The 19,651-nt window shown below is 53.1% G+C and overlaps 1 protein-coding gene across 1 annotated transcript in view; it reads left to right on the top strand.

Moving 5' to 3' along the window:
- The window catches only part of dnah1 (dynein, axonemal, heavy chain 1), a 1,119,271-nt gene that overhangs the window by 283,318 nt on the left and 816,302 nt on the right, over positions 1 to 19,651 (top strand). The window contains exon 17 of the mRNA XM_072472076.1: positions 12,864 to 13,005. Coding sequence (XP_072328177.1) covers positions 12,864 to 13,005 — 142 coding nt within the window. The remainder of the gene's footprint in view (positions 1 to 12,863; positions 13,006 to 19,651) is intronic.

Genomic DNA, 19,651 nt, shown 5'->3' with positions numbered 1-19,651 from the left:
GCACAGAACTTCACTCAGGTGACCATTTTCCAGCTGGAAAATGTTTACCCAATCCAGCTGGATCTCTTTTAGCCAGTTTCGTCCCAATAAGCTCGATTCAGCTGATGATTTAAGTTCTTGCTGCATCCTTTGATAAAAATCAAGAGGTTTTTTATCAAATTCGCCATGCTTCGTCTTCAAATGCTTTGAGGTTTTGAGGGTTTTAAACTCTCATTTGACTACTTTCTTGCACATAACGCACAGAGAGTTTGCACCTGATTTGCATTGGCACAATTAACAAAGCCGTACCTCAAGAAATCATCTTTATACTGCTTTGTTCCCGATTTCAGTTTTTCTTGTTGTTGGCTGTTCACCTAGAGGCCCTGGAGCTCTGTACAGAGCTAACACTAGCACTGCTTTGTCCTGCCATAGACTCTGCTGAGCAGCTCTCTCCAGCAGATTCAGTTGTGAGTTCCTGGCCAGTAGGTGCACTGCTTGTTTGTCTCTGGTCCTCACTTCCTTGCAACAAAATGATCCATCTACAGTTCTTCACAGTTCCTTGCCTTGCTTGCTCGCAGCTAGAACATGGAGAAATCTTTCCTCCATGATTTTGCACCAAAAGCCCAGACATACATTGTGCGTGACGTCAGTATACGTGCCAGGTATGTGACCTGCTCTCTGGTGCCGCTTCTATCCGGGAGACTGCATCATTGCATTTAGAAGCCGGTCACGACTGGCATTCTCAATTTAAAAGCCGGTCACGCCCGTTGGGCACTTCACCCGTGATTGGAAACTCCGCGACCGATTGCTCCGCAACCCTCCCGACACCCGCCTGCAACCCACCCGTTAAAATTCCCTGATCTAGATCAAATCTTTGTCCAGTTTACAGCTCTTCAATAAACCTGTGTTATTTACATTCAGCCCCACATGCTTCAACATCAAGTTATTTTGTCCAGAAAGTCCAGAACATAACACCTAACACCGGTGCTCATGCTATGCAACTAGAGTTTCTTAATCTTTCTAACCCTGCCACAATGACTTGGTGTTTCCCCCAGGATCTACAGAAAAGATGAAGGCAACCTTCAGGATGCCATGCCCCTCTTGTCTCTGATGACCTATGGGGCGTCCTCTGGAGGTACGAGACCTGGAGGGCCCCAACATGCTTTGGGGTGCTACTGTGTTGTGTTTATACCATCCTCAGCCTGTGGGAGTGGAGGTGTTTTGGTCACTGGAAAAGGGGGTCAAATGGACTGGACACTTCCAGAGCCTCCTGGGTGGAAGTCCCCAGGCAGTGCACTAGCTTTGCTTCCTTCCTACATGTGGTTGAGAACCCAGCTTCCTCCTTAAGATAAAGGGGCAGCTGGAGTGAAGTAGCCCCGCCATCCTCTGGTGTTGGCATTCGTGGATGACCACAAGTACCTGCACCATGGAGTTAAAGCCCTGCACCATGTACTGCACATCATCCACCATGGAGTTCATGCACTCCACCAGTGCAGGTCAGAAATGCCTGCACCAAGGTCTCCGCTGCCACTGCCACCATCTCAGTGTTGACCTGATTGCCTCGTGATGTTGCCATTATTTCCTCAGACAGAAGACATTAGGACTCCTCCATTCGACCTTTCAATGTGAGGACCGAAACTGACATTCCTTCCTGATGGTTCCGAATTTGCCTTTGGAGCTCCAGAAACTGAGGCATGACTGAGTACAGATCACGTCATCTAACTATGGCTCAGCAGAGTCCTGCCTCCAGCAACCCCCTGAGTGCTGGCTCCCTGAGACGTTCCTTCCTTGTTCTTCTTTGGATCAAACAGTAAGGTGCTCACTAGTTTGTGTCGCCGTGGTCTCCCTACTAACAAGTCCCTCAGATGTATGTGTGTCCCTGTGCTGGGGGAGGGTGTGAGTGAAAGCTGTGACATAGAACATACAGTGCAGAAGGAGGCCATTCAGCCCATCGAGTCTACACCGACCCACTTAAGCCCTCACTTCCACCCTATCCCTGTAACCCAATAATCCCTCCTCACCTTTTTGGTCACTAAGGGCAATTTATCATGGCCAATCCAACTAACCTGCACGTCTTTGGACTGTGGGAGGAAACCGGAGCACCTGGAGGAAACCTACGCAGACATGGGGTGAACGTGCAGACTCCGCACAGACAGTGACCCAGCGGGGATTTGAACCTGGGACCCTGGCGCTGTGAAGCCACAGTGCTATCCACTTGTGCTACCTGAGGCACGATCAATTGGATAAAGATGATAGTTGAATCCAACTGAGGCTTTATTGCTATCAGATGTGTGGCCTCCCACAGCAGCTGGCGAAATAGCTGCTGCTGGAGGACACGCATATTTATACCCCGCCTCCTAGGCGGAGCCAGCAGGCAGGGACTACCGGCGAACCTGTAATACAGGTCCTACCGTACAACACCTAATACAGGTTCAACAGTGGTTTGAGTCCAGCGGGGGTGGTGGATAACTATATACAACAATGAGTTAATATTTACACGATTTGAGCAAACAAATGTCCTTTGATGTCCGGTGGACCGGTCAGAGGTTTAGCCGGTCCGGGGCCTTGATGTTCCTCTGGGAGCGGCGCAGTGGTGTCGGTGCTGATCTGGTCGAAGGTGATTCCGGGAGCGTGCCACAATCCTCTTCATCGTCGGGCGTGGGCGGGGGGGGGGGGACGGTCCTGGGGGGGGGGGGTTGTGAGCGACGGGGGAGGGGAGGGTGGCGCCGGGGGCAAAGGATGTGGTGTGGGGGTGGAACCTGCTGGTGCCAGGTCCCTGAGGGAGACAGTATCCTGGCGGCCGTCGGGGAACGCCACGTAGGTGTTCTGGAGGTTTGCGTGGAGCAAGAGCACCTTCTTCTCCAACGGGTCCGCCTTGTGGAGTCGGACGTGCTTACGGAGAAGCACGGTTCCCGGAGCTGTGAGCCAAGTCGGGAGCGACGCCCCGGATGTGGACTTCCTGGGGAAGACAAAAAGACGTTCATGGGGTGTATTGTTAGTGGCAGTGCAGAGTAATGAGCGAATGGAGTGGAGTGCATCAGGGAGGACCTCCTGCCAGCGGGAGGCCGGGAGGTTTCTGGACCGTAGGGCCAGCTGGACGGCCCTCCATACCGTCCCATTCTCCCTTTCTACCTGTCCGTTTCCTCGGGGGTTGTAGCTTGTCGTTCTGCTGGAGGCGATACCCCTGCTGAGCAGGAACTGATGCAGCTCATCACTCATGAACGAGGATCCCCTGTCAACTGTGGATGTAGGCGGGGAAACCGAACAGAGTGCAGATTGTGTTGAGGGCTTTAATGATGGTGGCAGACGTCATGTCGGGGCATGGGATGGCAAAGGGGAGCCTGGATTATTCGCCGATCACACTGAGGAAATATGTGTGACGGTCGGTGGAGGGGAGGGGCCCTTTGAAGTCCATGCTGAGGCGTTCAAAGGGGCGGGAGGCCTTCACCAGGCACGCGCGGTCTGGCCTGTAGAAGTGCAGCTTGCACTCCGCACAGACCTGGCAGTCCCTGGTGATTGCCCGTACTTCCTCGACAGAGTAGGGTAGATTTCGTGCCTTAATGAAGTGGTACAACCGTGTGACTCCTGGGTGACAAAGGTTGTCGTGCAGGGCCCGGAGCCGGTCTACCTGTGCACTGGCACACGTACCTCATGATAGGGCATCTGGAGCTTCGTTGAGTTTGCCGGGGCGATACATAATCTTGTAATTATAGGTGGAGAGCTCGATTCTCCACCGCAAGATTTTATCATTTTTGATCTTGCCCCGCTGTGTGTTGAACATGAAGGCTACCGACTGTTGGTCAGCGAGGAGAGTGAATCTCCTGCCGGCCAGGTAATGTCTCCAATGCCGCACAGCTTCAACGATAGCTTGGGACTCCTTTTCGATCTTTGAGGGCCGAATTTCTGAGGCATGAAGAGTGCGAGAGAAGAATGCCACGGGCCTGCCTGCCTGATTGAGGGTGGCGGCAAGGGCGACGTCTGATGCGTCGCTTTCTACTTGGAAGGGCAGTGTCTCATCTACAGCGTGCATTGTGGCTTTGGCAATATCAGCTCTGATCCGGGCGAAGGCCTGTTGGGCCTCGGCCGTCAGGGGAAACTGGGTGGACTGTATGAGTGGGCGAGCCTTGTCCGCATAGTTTGGGACCCACTGAGCGTAGTACGAAAAGAACCCCAGGCAGCGTTTGAAGGCCTTGGGGCAGTGGGGGAGGGGGAGCCCCATGAGGGGGCGCATGCGGTCGGGATCGGGCCCCAGAACTCTGTTCTGGACCACATAGCCGAGGATGGCTAAGCGGTTTGTGCTGAACACGCACTTTTCCTTGTTGTAAGTGAGGTTTAGGAGAGTAGCGGTGTGGAGAAATTTAGCAAGATTGGCGTTGTGGTCCTGCTGATCATGGCCGCAGATGGTGATGTTGTCTAGGTACGGAAAGGTGGCCCGCAACCCGTACCGGTCGACCATTCGGTCCATCTCCCTTTGGAAGACGGAGACCCCGTTTGTGACGCCGAAGGGGACCCTAAGGAAGTGATATAGGCAGCCGTCTGCCTCGAAGGCGGTGTATGGACGGTCCGATATATGGATGGGGAGCTGGTGGTAGGCGGATTTCAGGTCTACCGTTGAGAAGACCCGGTACTGCGCAATCTGGTTAACCATGTCAGATATGCGTGGGAGGGGGTACGCGTCGAGCTGCGTGTACCGGTGGATGGTCTGGCTGTAGTCCACGACCATTCGGTGTTTCTCCCCAGTTTTAACCACTACCACTTGAGCTCTCCAGGGGCTGTTGCTGGCCTCGATGATGCCTTCTCGACGCAGCCGCTAGACTTCGGACCTAATGAAAGTCTTGTCCTGGGTGCTGTACCGTCTGCTCCTGGTGGCGACGGGTTTGCAATCTGGAGTTAGATTGGCAAGGAGGGAAGGTGGGTCGACCTTTAGGGTCGCGAGGCCGCACACAGTAAGGGGTGGTAAGGGCCCGCCGAATTTCAGGGTTAGGCTCTGGAGGTTACACTGGAAGTCCAGGCCGAGGATCAGTGCAGCGCAGAGGTTAGAGAGGACGTAGAGGCAGAAGCCGGTGAACCCTATGCCCTGGACCGTGAGCGTGACCGTACAGTACCCCCGGATCGCTACGACATGGGGTCCAGAGGCCAGGGAGATTTTTTGGTTGGCGGGGTGTATCGTGAGCTAGCAGTCCTTACCGTATCCAGGTGTATGAAGCTTTCGGTGCTCCCGGAGTCCAGCAGGCAGGAGGTTACACGTCTGTCGACTTTCACGCTGGTGGGTGCATTGGTCAGGTTATGCGGACGAGACTGGTCGATTGACATGGAGGCGAGTCTTGGTTGGTCGTAGGGTAATGGGGTGGCTGGTGAGCCCGGATCCTGGAACGCTGGTGGTGCTCATGTGCTGAAGGGTAGACAAGGTGGCGGCGCCCAAAGATCTTTAGAGTTACAAAATGGCGGCGCCCATGGAACGCACGTTGTGGGGGTGAAACAAGATGGCGGCACCCATGAAACGCACGTGTTGCGCGGAGGGGAAGATGGCGACGCCCACTGGCCGCACGTGGCCTGAGGGAGGGGATGGCGGCGTGCATTGTCCGTAACCGAGGGGGGTGGGGGCGATAGCGGCTACTGAGCGGGCCTGGCACACCGCGGCGAAGTGGCCCTTCTTCCCGCAGGCTTTACAAAGGGCAGCGCAGGCCGGGCAGCGTTGGCGGGGCTGCTTCTGTTAGCCGCAAAAATAGCATCGGGGCCCCCGGTGTTCGCTGGCTGGTGGCTGTCTGTGGGGTCCACGAAGCGTAGGAGGGGTGGGCTGCGCGGTTGGGGGTGTAGGACTGGACATTGCGGAAGGCAACCGTCATGGAGAGCGCTAGCGTTTTAGTCTCTGCGAGGGCGCGCATGGCCCCTTCTAGGAGCCGCTGGCGTATGAGATCTGACCTAATTCCAGTCACAACAGCGTCCTGCATAAGGAGGTCTGAGTGTTCCTTGGCCGTAATGGCCTGACAGTCACAGTCCCGGACTAGTGAGATTAGGGCCCGCCAGAAGTCTTCTATGGACTCACCAGGGAGTTGAGAGCGAGTGGCGAGTGCGTGCCTGCCGAAGAGCGTGTTCGTTTTCTGTGTGTAGTTGTCCTTGAGACGAGTCATGGCTTTGGCGTAGTTCGGCGCGTCCTGAATTAACGGAGAGACTTTGGAGCTCAACCTGGAATATAAAATCTGAATCTTCTGAGCCTGCGGAACAGGGGTTGGTGCCGCATTGATATACGCTTCGAACCAAGCTAGCCAGTGCTGGAAGTCCTTTCTGGTGTCGCTTGAGTGCTGATCCAGCTGCAGGCGATCTGGTTTAATACGGAGGTCCATCCTTAGAAACTGATAGCAATAAATTGAGGCACGATCAATTGGACAAAGACAATAGTTGAATCCAACTGAGGCTTTATTGCTATCAGATGTGTGGCCTCCCACAGCAGCTGGCGAAATGGCTGCTAGCTGGAGAACACGTATATTTATACCCTGCCTGCTGGGCGGGGCCAGCAGGCAGGGACTACCGGTGAACCTGTAGTACAGGTCCTACCATACAACACCTAATACAGGTTCAACAGTGGTTTACCACACTACCGTGCTGCCCTTCTCTTGACATCTCTTCAATCTTTAAAAAAAATGTTTTTATTGGCGTTTTTCAATTTTGCAGAGTGATACTTTTAACAGATGGTATGTCTGGTATTTACATGTTGTACAGTTTCTTATTTACATACATTCTCCCAGTCCCCCTCTCCCTTTATCCCCTCACTGCCTCCCTCCCTGTCCCGTCTTCCGCCCTGGGTGGCCTACTGCTGAGCTCATCTCCTCTTTTCTGCGGCTTTTGTCGTTGACCTTGTGGGTTCGGGTGTGGTGGGGGAGGAGGGGGAAGGACTTCCTGCCCCCTCCCCTCCCCCCCTTTATACCCCATGTTTCTCTCTGTGGCTCCCTTGGGTTGCCTTCTCATCTCCTCCCCCTTCCCCCTATGTACCTCCTCGTTGTATGCGTTCTTGTCTGCTGTCCCCCGTTTCCCCATCTTTCCCTAGCCGCTGTTGGCCTCGAACAGGTCTTGGAACAGGCCAACGAATGGTTCCCACGCTTTGTGGAAGGCCTCTTCCGACCCTCGGATGGTGTACTTAATCTTCTCCGGGTGGAGTAATTCCGCCAGATCGGCCAGCCAGTCTGCTGCTGTGGGTGGTGCTGCTGATCGCCAGCTGAGCAGGATTCTACGGCGTGCGGTGAAGGAAGCAAAAGCAAGGGCGTCGGCCCCCTTCTCCATATGTAACTCTGGCTGTTCTGATACCCCGAAGACTGCCACTCTCGGGCATGGCTCCACCCTCACCCTCACAACCTTGGACATTACCTCAAAGAAGGCTGTCCAGAATCCTACAAGTCTGGGGAATGCCCAGAACATGTGGGCATGGTTGCCTGGGTCTCCCTGGGACCGTTCACATTTATCTTCCACGTCCAGGAAGAACCTGTTAATTTGGGCTCTGGTTAGGTGCACTCTCACCACTTTAAACTGCATGTGGCTCAGCCTTGCACAGGAGGAAGTGGACTTGGCCCTGTTCAGTGCTTCGCTCCAGAGTCCCCAACCCACTTCTGTCCCCAGTTCATCCTCCCATTATCATCTGGCTTCGTCCAGTGGTAGTCTTGCCCAATAACTGTCCATAGATGTTCCCACAGTTCTCCCCCTCCTTACTGTCCGTGTTTATCAGTTCCTGTAATAGTGTGTCTCTCGGGGCCCTGGGGTACCTTGCTGTCTCCTTGCGGAGGAAGTGTTTGATTTGGAGGTGTCTGAGTTCCTGCCCTGTCGGTAGTTCCAGGCCTTCCGTCAGTTCGCCCAAGGCCACAAGTCTGTCCTCTATGTAGAAGTCCATGACTGTTAGCGTCCCCCCCGACCAGTCTCCAGCTTTTAAAGGTGGTGTTGGGCATAGCTGGTGGGAATTTGTGGTTTCCGCAGATGGGGGCCATGGGGAACATCTTGGTTAGACCAAAATGCTGCCTCATCTGGTTCCATGTCTTTAGTGTGGCTACCATCACTGGGCAGGATGTGTGTTTCATTGGGGGGGAATGGGAGCACTGCTGTGGCGAGGGCCTGCAGGGCCGTTCCCTTGCAGGAAGACTCCGCCATCCTCACCCATTCCATATTGGGTTCACGTATCCATCCCCTCACCCTCACTGCTGTAGCTGCCCAGTGGTAGTCTTGCAGATTCGGCAGGGCCAGACCACCCATATTTTTCCTCCTTTGCAGTGTTGATTTACAGATCCTTGAATTTTTACCCCCACACAAACGGCATGATCATTTTGTCTATGTTATGGAAGATAGCTTGGGGATTAACATCGGTATGGATCTGAACAGGAAGAGCAACCTCGGCAGTACGTTCATTTTGATTGTCTGCATTCTCCCCGCCAGGGAGAGTGGGAGTGCATCCCATCTCTGTAGGTCCTTTTTGACTTCTTCCACCAGACTGGTCAACTTTCACTTGTGGATTGTGTCCAGTCATCGGCTGTCTGGATCCCCAGGTCGTGGAATTTGTCTTGGGCTAGTTTGAATGGTAGATCCCCAGTTCTGTCCCTCTCCCGTTCGGGTTCACCGGGAAAACCTCGCTCTTGCCCAGGTTGCGTTTGTAGCTCGAGAAGGCTCCAAACTCTTCCAGGAGCTGCATGATTGCTTTCAGGCCATTCTATAGGTCCGAGACATAGAGGAGCAGGTCATCCATGTAGAGTGAAACTCTGTGCTCTGTGCCTCCTCTTTGAATGCCCTTCCAGCTTTTGGCATCTCGCAGAGCGATCGGCGGGGGTTCAATTGCCAGGGCGTACAGGAGCGAGGACAGTGGGCATTCCTGCCGTGTGCCTCTGTGGAGCTAGAAGTATTCAGAGCTGGTAGTGTTGGTCCGAACACTCGCCTTGGGGGTGTTGTACAGAAGTTTCACCCAGGAGATGAACCCTGCCCCTAGCCCAAACTACTCCAGTACCTCAAAGAGGTACTTTCACCTTTCTCTCGACTCTGTCAAAGGCCTTTTCTGCATTCAGGGAGATGATCACCCCTGGTGCTCTCCCCCCCGTGGGTGGTGAGTGTGGCGGGGGGGGCATTATTACATTCAGCAGCCGCCTGAAATTCACAGTAGCTGCCTACCCTTGACAAAGCCCGTCTGGTCCTCTGCGACTACCTCTGGTATGCAGTTCTCCAGTCTCTTGGCCAGGTCTATCTCGAGTATCTTCGTGTCCACATTAAGTAGCGAAATTAGTCTGTATGATTAGCATTCTGTTGGGTCTTTGATTTTTTTTTGGCATCAGTGATATCATGGCCTGTGTTAGCATAGGAGGCAGGGTGCTAGTGAGTCTGCGAAATATCCCTTAGGTGTGCGGCGCAAATATTTTTTTTAAAATCCGCCAGGGACCCGTCGGGTCCCGGCGCCTTGCCCGCCTGCATGAAGCTGATGCTTTCCATGATCCCTCCCAGACCTATTGGTGCTTCTAGTTCCCCCCGCCTATCGTCCCCCACAACTGGCATGTCCAGTTCATCGAGGAACCGTTTCATCCCCGTGCCCCTGTCGGGGTGCTCAGAGGCGTACACCCCTCAAAAGAAGGTCGCAAATGCTCGGTTGACCTCTTTTGGTTCGGTTACCAGTGTGCCTCTGCTATTCTTTACCTGCGCTATCTCCCTCGTGGCTGCTTGCTTTCTCAGCTGGTGAGCCAGTGGACGGCCAGCCTTTTCTCCGTGCTCACAGAAGGTTCCCCATGTCTGGCGGAGTTGGTACACTGCTTTCCTGGTGGATAGTAGGTTAAAGTCCATTTGCAGCTTTTTTCTCTCCGCCAGAAGCTCTACGGGTGGGGCCTCAGAGTACTCTCTGTCAACCTCCAGGATGGAGTCGAGCAGTTATTGCCAGGCCGCCCTCTCTTTCCTGTTGTGCCTTTCTCTACGTGCCCTGGTGGCTATAATTTCTCCCCTGATCACAGCCTTCAGTGCCTCCCAGAATATGGAAGGTGAGCCTTCCCCGTTCTGGTTATTAGTGATGTACTCGCCTTTGGCCTGTGATGTTTTTTGGCAGAAGGCCTTGTTGGCCAAGAGGTCCATGTCCAGCCTCCTTGTGGGGCGCTGGGCACGACCCATCCTCAACATCACATTCATGTAATGTGGAGCGTGATCGGAGATGACTATCGCTGAATATTTTGCCTTTCCTATTCCTGGAAGCACCGATTTCCCCACTGCAAAGAAGTCGATCCGGGTGTATATCTTGTGCACTGGCGAAAAGAACAAAAATTCTCTTTCACCGGGGTGTTGAAACCGCCATGCGTCCACCGCCCCCATCTGCTCCATGAATGCTCCTAATTACCTAGCCATGCCTGTCTTTCTCCCCGTTCTGGGGTTTGATCGGTCCGTCAGATGGTCCTGCACAGAGTTGAAGTCTCCCCCCATGATCATTTGGTGTGTGTCAATATCAGGGATTTCCGCCATGGTCTCCTTTATAAAGTCTGTGTCATCCCAGTTGGGTGCGTACACATTTGCCAGCACCACCGGTGCCCTGTCCAGGACATCGCTGACCTTGACGTGCCAGCCCCCTGATCTGTAACCGTCTTAGTCTCAGTGAACCTCGTCCTCTTGCTAATCAATCTGGCTACTCCCCTAGCCCTCGTCCCACAGCATGAATGGTATGTCTGTCCCACTCAGCCCTTCCTTCCCCCTCAGGTGTGTCTATGCAGAAAGATTATGTCGGCTTTCAGACTTCTTAAGTGTGCAAAGACTCTGGACGTCTTCACTGGGTCGTTGAGTCACCTGACATTCCAGATGATAATCCTGGTGGGGGGTTTCTGACCGCCACCTGGATTTCAATTCTGATCACCTCTTTCATGGCGGCCAGCTCCTTCTTGTGGAAGGTCTTCCATCTGTCTCCAGGTGGCGAGGGGAGGCTGATGCTCGGGTCGATGGTCTCCCTCTCTCTTGGGTGGCCGGGGCCCGCTCACCTCGTGGGTTTAACGGTTTGTCCGCTTGCTGTTCGTGGCCCTTTCCGCCACTTCAGCCGTTCCTTCGGCCCCTCGAGCACCCGTTTGCTGGCATTTCTTTTTCAGTCATTTTCTTTCTCCTGTTGAGGTTACTTTGCTCTCAATTTTTCAGGCAACATTCGCCTAAAAGTGCCTATATGATTCTGGTTGGGAGGAGAGCCACCTGATGTGCATCCGCTCAGCACATCACTGTCATCGGAAGTCATCACATCTCTTCTCACTTAATGTCTAAGAATTTATCCCCGCTAGTGTCTGGCTGATGGGAGTACTGGACTGCTCTCCTGATGTGCTTGCAAGAGAAAGAAGATGCTAGTAATGCTTGGCATGGGGTATAAGGATAGAAGAGACAAGACTTGTGTTAGGTTGGTGCGGTGGACGATGGTGTCCTCACTTCGTCTTTTGGCGCCCACCTCACCCTCCGTGTAACAGGGGTCATCTTCCTCCTTGGCCAACTGGAGGGCTATTTCTTGAAGGACGAAACTACATTTAACTTGGGCATCCTTCCACCATCTGGAATTCCTCTTTTTATTGCAAGCCAGCTTGTCCTGCAAGAAAATAGATGGGGGAGGTATAGGGAGGTTGTGTGCCTGGGCAGATGGTAAGGATCCCTGACATGTGTGGTTGGTGAATGGGAGCAGGGAGGTGATGAGGTGACAAGTCACCGGGGAGATGAGAAATGTGAGGGAGAGTGAGTGGTGCTGTCCCTTGAGCTGGCAGTGAGTGAGTTTCCCGTGAGTGTGTGAGCGGTGACAGATGAGAAGAGTGACTTACTCTCGCTCAATGGAAGAGATCATTCATCCTCTTCCAGCATTGGATGCCCGTCCACCTCAGCAGGGAGCTGGCGCTTACCAGTGCTGTCAGCACCTCCCATGCAGGGCTGGTGACTTTGCTTGATGGTCTCCTCCCTGCCTGAAGGTACAAAGCCTCTCTTCTACAGCATCCAAAATTCTGGGGTGGGAGCCCTCCAAAATCCATGGAGTGACTTCCTTGGAGCAATTCTCTTGGACTTTGAACAAGTATTGGGGAGCGCTGGGGCAGCATTTAATTTGCGCACCCAGCTGATTGACCTGCTCAGCTGTTGGCGGGGTGGGCCATCCAGCGTCCGCCCGCCATGGAGATGGCATGAAATTCGTGAAATAATTTTTTTCAAAGTGCTTAAAAATACAGTGGGAACACCCGCCAACATCGGCAGCAGGCTATACTCTGATTTTCCTGCCCAACATGACACTTTACAAAATATTGGAAAATCACCCAATAGATTGTTATTAGTTGAGCCCCCAGCACTGGTCTCTGTGACACTCCACGTGTTACATCTTGGCAACCTGAAAATTGTCCTTTTATGCCCTCTTTCCGTTTCCTGCAAGCTCACTAATCTATCCGTGCTAATATGTTACCTCCAATAACATTTGTGTGGTAACCTTTGGTGTAGCACCTTGGCAAAAGCCTTCTTGGAAATCGAAGTACACCCCGTCCACAGGTTCCCCTTTATTCATGTTGCTTGATACTTATTCAAAGAACTCAAACAAATTAGTCAAGCATGATTCCCTTTCACTCTGCCTGATTACATTGAGATTTTCTTAGTGTCCGCTATAACCTCCTTAATAATAGAGTCCAGAATTTTCCCTTTGACAGATGTTAGGTTAACTGGCTCATAGTTTCCTGCTTCCTGTTTTTTTGCTTGCCATTTTTAAAAGGAAAAACACATTCTAATATTTTTTAAAGTGGCACAGAAATTTTTAGATATAATGATAAGTTGGTTAAAATTGTTTGCTGCAGTTAATTTATTGCTGCCACCAGCCTTCACAATCTGTCATATATATATGTGAAGATCCTGGTTCATTTCATTCATTCTGAAGCAATTATTCTGTTTGTTTGTAGATGGAGTGCGATTGCTGCACCTCACTTAATCACTGCACGAATGGAGGCAATAAAAGCCCAGCATATGGACGAAGAAGAGCATTTCCGTAAAATTCAGCTATCAGACCAAAGCACTTTGCAGGAACGGCTTGAAGGATTGGAGGTATAAGATTAAATGAGTGGCTTTTTTTTTGAATGATGTGAAACTGAGTTTGGCAGTTTCAGTTTTGACTCCTGCAAGTTAAGTTGCCCAAGATAAAATTGATCACTTTTTTATTTTGTGCTTGTTTCAAGGTAGGTTCATCATCCATCAAGGAAAAATATTTTGTCAACTGATTGTTTCAAGACTTCCATACCATATGCAACCATGTGGATGTCATGTGACCCTCCTTCCTAACATTCTGCATAAAACTCACAAACAAATGAGCTGTCAGGCCATTTCAGTATTTAAAAAAAATATGTTTATTTAAAAATTTTCATATTAAACAAAACCTTCCAAAACAATTACCCAAAATTACACAATAGAAGAAAGGGGCAGAAACACAGATTGACTTTAACCCAAAAAACTAAACTTATCCACCTAACAGCTGATGGTGACTAGCTCTTTAAAAAAGGAAATAAATGGTTGCCATCTCAGGTAGAACTCTTCTACTGACCCTCTAATGGTGTACTTAACCTTCTCCAAATGTAGAAAAGACATGAAGTCACCCAGTCAAGCTGAGGCGCAAGGCAGAGTAGGAGACCTCCATCCAAATAGAATTAGTCTCCAGGCTATCAACGAGGCGAAGGTGAGGACATCTGCCTTCACCCCCATCTGAAACACCAAGTCCGATACCCCAAATATGGCCATCAGTGGACATGGATCCAAATTAACATCTCCAACATGGTATTAAAGAAAGAGGCCCAGAGGGCAGCACGATGGCGCAGTGGGATTAGCCCTGCTGCCTCACGGCGCCGAGGTCCCAGTTTCGATCCTGGCTCTGGGTCACTGTCCGTGTGGAGTTTACACATTCTCCCCGTGTTTGTGTGGGTTTCGTCCCCACAACCCAAAAGATGTGCAGGCTAGGTGGATTGGCCATGCTAAATTGCCCCTTAATTGGAAAAAATGAATTGGGTACTCTAAATTTATATAAAAAAAGAAAGAGGCCCAGAAGCTTATCAACTTGGGACAAGACCAGTACATACTTGTCTTCCACCCCAGAGAAAAATCCATCATCCTCGCATTAGTCAGATGCGCCCTGTGCACCACTTTGAATTGAATCGAACTTAGTCGGGCATATGAAGACGTATAATTGACCATTTGAAGGGCCTCACTCCACACCTCACCATCCAGTGATGAGGACCTAATTCGCCCTCCCATTATGTCCTCACCTTGTTAGCGTGGGGGGGGGGGGTGCTGCCGAGCGTGGACCCGGCGCATCAGCCGGCAACTGTCTTTTGGGGCGAGAAGCCCGTGAGGCTTCGTTAAGTGGCCAAATTAATGTTGAATAGGGTTGCTGGCCTCGCTGGGCCGAACGCCGGGAAATTTGTGGCAATTACCGCTCGCCAGCACACTTAAATATTTTTCCGCCACAAACAATCGTTTTTTTCCAATTAAGGGACTATTCAACTAACCTGTTCACCGTTTTGGGTTGTGGGAGTGAGACCCATGCAGACACAGTGAGAATGTGCAAACTCTACACAGTGACACAGAGCGGGGATCGAACCCGGGTCTTCGGTGCCGTGAGGCAGCAGTGTTAACCACTGCACCATCGTGCCGCTTTGGGTCTTTGTCCTTCTTGAGAGTCAAGCAGATAGAAGCCTGCGTGTGGGTAGAGGGCAATGAACCCCGGGATAAGGATTAAACATGTCAAGAATTAAAAGCACTATCTGCTCTGCGAACTTGTTACAAAATTAAATGGGGAAGCCACCCGGACCAGGGGCTATACCAGTCTGAAACCCCATGCATTTAAAAAAATATTTTTATTCACCATATTTTCATAATTTTCACCATACAAAGAAAGCAAACAACAGCAGAACAATCCCAACAATATAAAACCCAGAACATAGACTCGTAGAACAAAAACAAAAACAGCCCCCCTCCCCGCCTTAGTATTCAACGGTAATCAACTTCCGAAAATGCACAATAAACAAACCCCAAGAATTGTAGAACCCCTCCTTCCCCCCCCCCCCCTCAGCTCAAACTTCACCTTCTCCAGGGTCAAAAACCCTAACAGGTCCCCCCGCCACGTCGAGGCCCAGGGTGGAGAAGCTGACCTCCACCACAACAAGACCCACCTATGAGCGATCAGCAAGACGAAGGCTAAAACGTCTGCCCTCGCACCTGCCTGCAACTCGGGCCGGTCCGATACCCTGAAAATGGCTTCTAGGGGACCAGGCTCTACATCCATTCGCAACATCCCTGAGATAGTGCTAAATACCTCCCGTCAATACCTTTCCAGCTTTGAGCAGGACCAAAACATATGAACATGGCTTGTGGGGCCCCTCCCACATCGGTCACAAACATCCTCCACCCCCTCAAACAGCCGGTGCATCTTTGAATTTGTGAGGTGCGCCCTATATACAACCTTCAATTGTATCAGCCCCAAACTCGCGCACGAGGTTGAGGTGTTCACCCTTCGCAGCACCTCACATCACAGTCCCTCTTCCATCGCATCCCCCCCTCCAGCTCTTCTTCCCAGCTTAGCCCCCTCCATGGACACCCTATCCTCCTCCTGGATCCTCCCATTAATTGCAACTACAACCCCCTTTTCTAACCCCCCCCCCCCCCGCTGACAGTACCACCTCCAACAGCGAGGAGGCCGGCATTACGGCATTATCGGTGTAGCACAATCAATCACTCACGAGGCGAGACGAGAAGGAGTCGAACGATGGCTTTATTACGCAGACTTATTCCCCAGCAGCACAGTTACAGAATACGGCTGCTGGGAGAACCCGGGCTCTTATACTCCGCCTTACTGGGTGGAGCCAGCAGGCGGCTGATCGCTGATCCAATCGGGATCCAGTGTCTATCTACCAATAGCCTCTCGGCATCCCAGGGTACCTTAATACCCCGAAAACATACCACCACATTCACCCCTTGTTAAAAAAGAACCCGGTGGGGTAGTGGGCCGTATGGTGGTAGGGGTTTCCAGAGTCGGTACATAGGATGCCGCTAACACTGCGGCTATGCTCCGATATTAACTACTTACAATGCCGCTTTTACTGGGCAACCAAACCCAAAAAATATTTACAGAGGCATTTCGTGCTTCATTATAAGGATTCGATGAGTCGGATGGGTGCCCTGGTCGTCCTCGTCGATCGTCTTAACCCCGCTCCAATATCCCTATTCGGGGCCAGGGGAAGGACCGATCCACCCTGGAAGGGGGCGGCTGTGGGGTGCGCTGGCGGGAGGGAGGGGGTGATTGGTGCTAGTGGGGTGTGCGTGGCTCCAGAGGGGGTCATTGATGTTGGAGGGGTGTGTGGGGCTCCGGCGGGTGCCAGGTCCCGCAAGGAGACCGTGTCCTGTCGGCCGTCTGGGTACGCCCCGTAGGTGTATTGAGGGTTCGCGTGGAGGAGGTGAACCCTCTCGACCAACGGGTCCGATTTGTGTGTCCGCACATGCTTTCGGAGCAGGACTGCCAGACAGGTCGGAAGTGACGTTCCGGAGGAGGACCTCCTATGGAAGACAAGGAGGCGTTCATGAGGTGTTTGATTCGTTGTTGTACACAGCAGCGACCGGATGGAGTGGAGGGCATCTGGGAGGACTTCCTGCCAGCGGGAAACTGGGAGACTTCTGGACCGCAGGGCCAGTAGGACGGTCTTCCAGACTGTTCCATTCTCCCTCTCTACCTGACCGTTCCCCCGGGGGTTGTAACTGGTCGTCCTGCTCGAGGCGATGTCCTTGCTGAGCAGGAATTGGAGCAGTTTGTCACTCATGAAGGGGGACCTCCTATCGCTATGTATGTAGGCGGGGAAACAGAACAGTGTAAAGATTGTGCCGAGGGCTCTAATGACCGTGGCCGCGATCATGTCGGGGCAGGGGATGGCGAATGCGAACCGGGAGTATTCGTCAATCACGTTGAGGAAGTACGTGTTGCGATCGGTGGAGTGGAGGGGGCCTTTGAAATCCATGCTGAGGCGCTCATAGGGACGGGAAGCCTTTATCAGGTGCGCTTTATCTGGCCTGTAGAAGTGCGGCTTGCACTCTGCGCAGATCTGGCAGTTCCTGATGGCAGTCCTGACCTCCTCGATGGAGTAGGGCAGGTTGTGGGTCTTCACGAAGTGATAGAACCGAGTGACCCCCGGGTGGCAGAAGTCCTCGTGGAGGGTTCGGAGACGGTCCACTTGTGCGTTGGCACATGTGCTGCGGGAGAGGGCATCGGAAGGCTCGTTCAGCTTTCCGGGACGATACAAGGTCTCATAGTTATAGGTGGAGAGTTCGATCCTCCACCTCGATCAGGCAGGGCGTCTCGTACCCGTTTACAAATATCGTTCTTGATCTTGCCCCGCTGTGCATTATCGAACATGAAGGCAACCAACCGTTGGTCAGTGAGGAGAGTGAATCTCCTACCGGCCAGGTAATGCCTCCAATGCCGCACAGCTTCCACTATGACCTGGGCCTCCTTTTCCACTGAGGAGTGGCGGAGTCCTGAAGCGTGGAGGGTGCGTGAAAAAAAGGCCACAGGTCTGCCCGCTTGGTTGAGGGTGGCCACCAGAGCTGCGTCAGACGCATCGCTCTCGACTTGGAAGGGGAGGGACTCGTCGATTGCGTGCATCATGGCCTTTGCGATATCCGCTTTGATGCGGCTGAAGGCCTGACGGGCTTCTGTCGACAGGGGGAAAACCTTGGACTGGATTAGTGGACGGGCCTTGTCCGCGTAGTTGGGGACCCACTGGGCTTAATAAGAGAAGAAGCCCAGGCAGCGTTTCAGGGCCTTGGAGCAGTGGGGGAGGGGGAACTCCATGAGGGGGCGCATGCGTTCGGGGTCAGGGTCTATCACTCCATTTCGCACTACGTAGCCAAGGATGGCTAGACGGTCGGTGCTAAACACACATTTTTCCTTGTTGTATGTGAGATTCTGGGTGTTTGCGGTCTGGCGAATTTGCGGAGGTTGGCGTCGTGGTCCTGCTGGTCGTGGCCGCAGATGGTGACGTTGTCGAGATACGGGAACGTGGCCCGCGAACCGTACCGATCAACCATTCGGTCCATCTCCCGTTGGAAGACCGAGACCCCGTTTGTGACGCCGAATGGAACCCTTAAAAAAATGATAGAGCCGCGCCCATCTGCTTCGAAAGCAGTGTATTTTCGGTCGCTTGGGCGAATGGGGAGCTGGTGGTAGGCGGACTTAAGGCGCTGTACCGTCTGCTCCTAGTGACGACTGGTTTGCAATCCGGGGTGAGGTTCGCGAACAGGGAAGGCGGATCGACCTTGAGGGTCACGAGGCTGCAGATAGTGAGTGGGGGTATAGGGCCGCCGAATTTAAACGTTAAACTCTGGAGATTACACTAAAAATCCAATCCCAGGAGTGTGGCAGCGCAGAGGTGGGGAAGGACGTAAAGCCGGTAGTTCTTGAACTCCCTCCCCTGCATCGTGAGGTTCACGATGCAGAACCCTTTTATCTCTACCGAATGGGACCCCGCCGGCAGAAAATGTTTTTGATTACTCGGGTGGATCGGAAGGGAACAGCGTCTTACAGTATCAGGATGTATAAAACTCTCCGTGCTCCCAGAGTCGATCAGGCAGGGCGTCTCGTACCCGTTTACAAATATCGTTGTTGATGCTGTTTGGAGCGTTCGGGTCCGCGACTGGTCCAGGGTCACAGAAGCCAATCGTAGTTGCTGCACCAAGGCGTTTTCTTCAGGCCCCGTGTGGCCGTCCATCCCGGGGTCTTTAGACGTCAGCCAAGATGGCGGCGTCCACGGGTCGCACACGGTCGGGGGTGGACAAGATGGCGTAGACCATGGGTCGCACGTTGCCGGGGATCACAAAATGGCGGCGCCCACCCCTCCCGCATGGAGTCCGGGACCCAAGATGGCGGCGCCCGTTGGCCGCACATGGATCGCTAGGGGGGGTTGAGTTTGGGGTTCTCCCCCAGAGATTGCAGCTACCCCCCGGGCCTGGCACACAGCGATGAAGTGCCCCTTTTTCCCGCCCCCTTTACAGAGGGCCGAGCGGGCCGGGCAGCGCATCCGGAGGTGTTTCCCCTGTCTGCAAAAGTAGCAGCAGGGCCCCACCGGGTGATCCACCACTCTGGCAGCGCAGGCCTGCGGGGGGGCGGAGAGTCCCGGGGGTTCAATCGGGGTGGGGGTCCACAATGCCCAAGGGGCTGCCGCGCGGTCGGGGGCGTAGGCGCGGGCGTTCTGTGACGCCACATCAAACAAGGCCGCAAGGGCCCGTGCCTCTTCGAGGCCTAGTGTGTCTCTTTCCAGCAATCGCTGGCGAATTTGGGATGAAAGCATACCTGCCACGAACGCAACTTGGACCAGCAGCTCTGTGTGTTCATTAGCCGCCACCGATGGTCAGTTGCAGTTTCTCCCCAGTATCAACAGTGCATTGTAGAATTCGTCCAGCGATTCCCCGGGGATCTGCCGTCTGGTCGCGAGCTGGTGGCGTGAGTAGACCTGGTTGACGGGCCGAAAGTAGATTCCTATCAGCATCGCGATCGCCGTCGGGAAATCTTCCGCATCCTCTATGAGCGTGTAGATATCAGGGCTCACCCTGGCATGCAGGACCTGGATTTTCTGTTCCTCTGTAGGTATGCTGGGGGTCGTTCGGAGGTATCCCTGGAAACACGCTAACCAATGTTTAAAAGTGGCCGCTGCGTTTG

The sequence above is a fragment of the Scyliorhinus torazame genome, chromosome 13 (genome assembly GCF_047496885.1).
Source record: "Scyliorhinus torazame isolate Kashiwa2021f chromosome 13, sScyTor2.1, whole genome shotgun sequence".
Lineage (NCBI taxonomy): Eukaryota > Metazoa > Chordata > Chondrichthyes > Carcharhiniformes > Scyliorhinidae > Scyliorhinus > Scyliorhinus torazame.
Note: the sequence above shows the minus strand (reverse complement) of the source record. Positions and strands in the feature narration are given on the sequence as shown.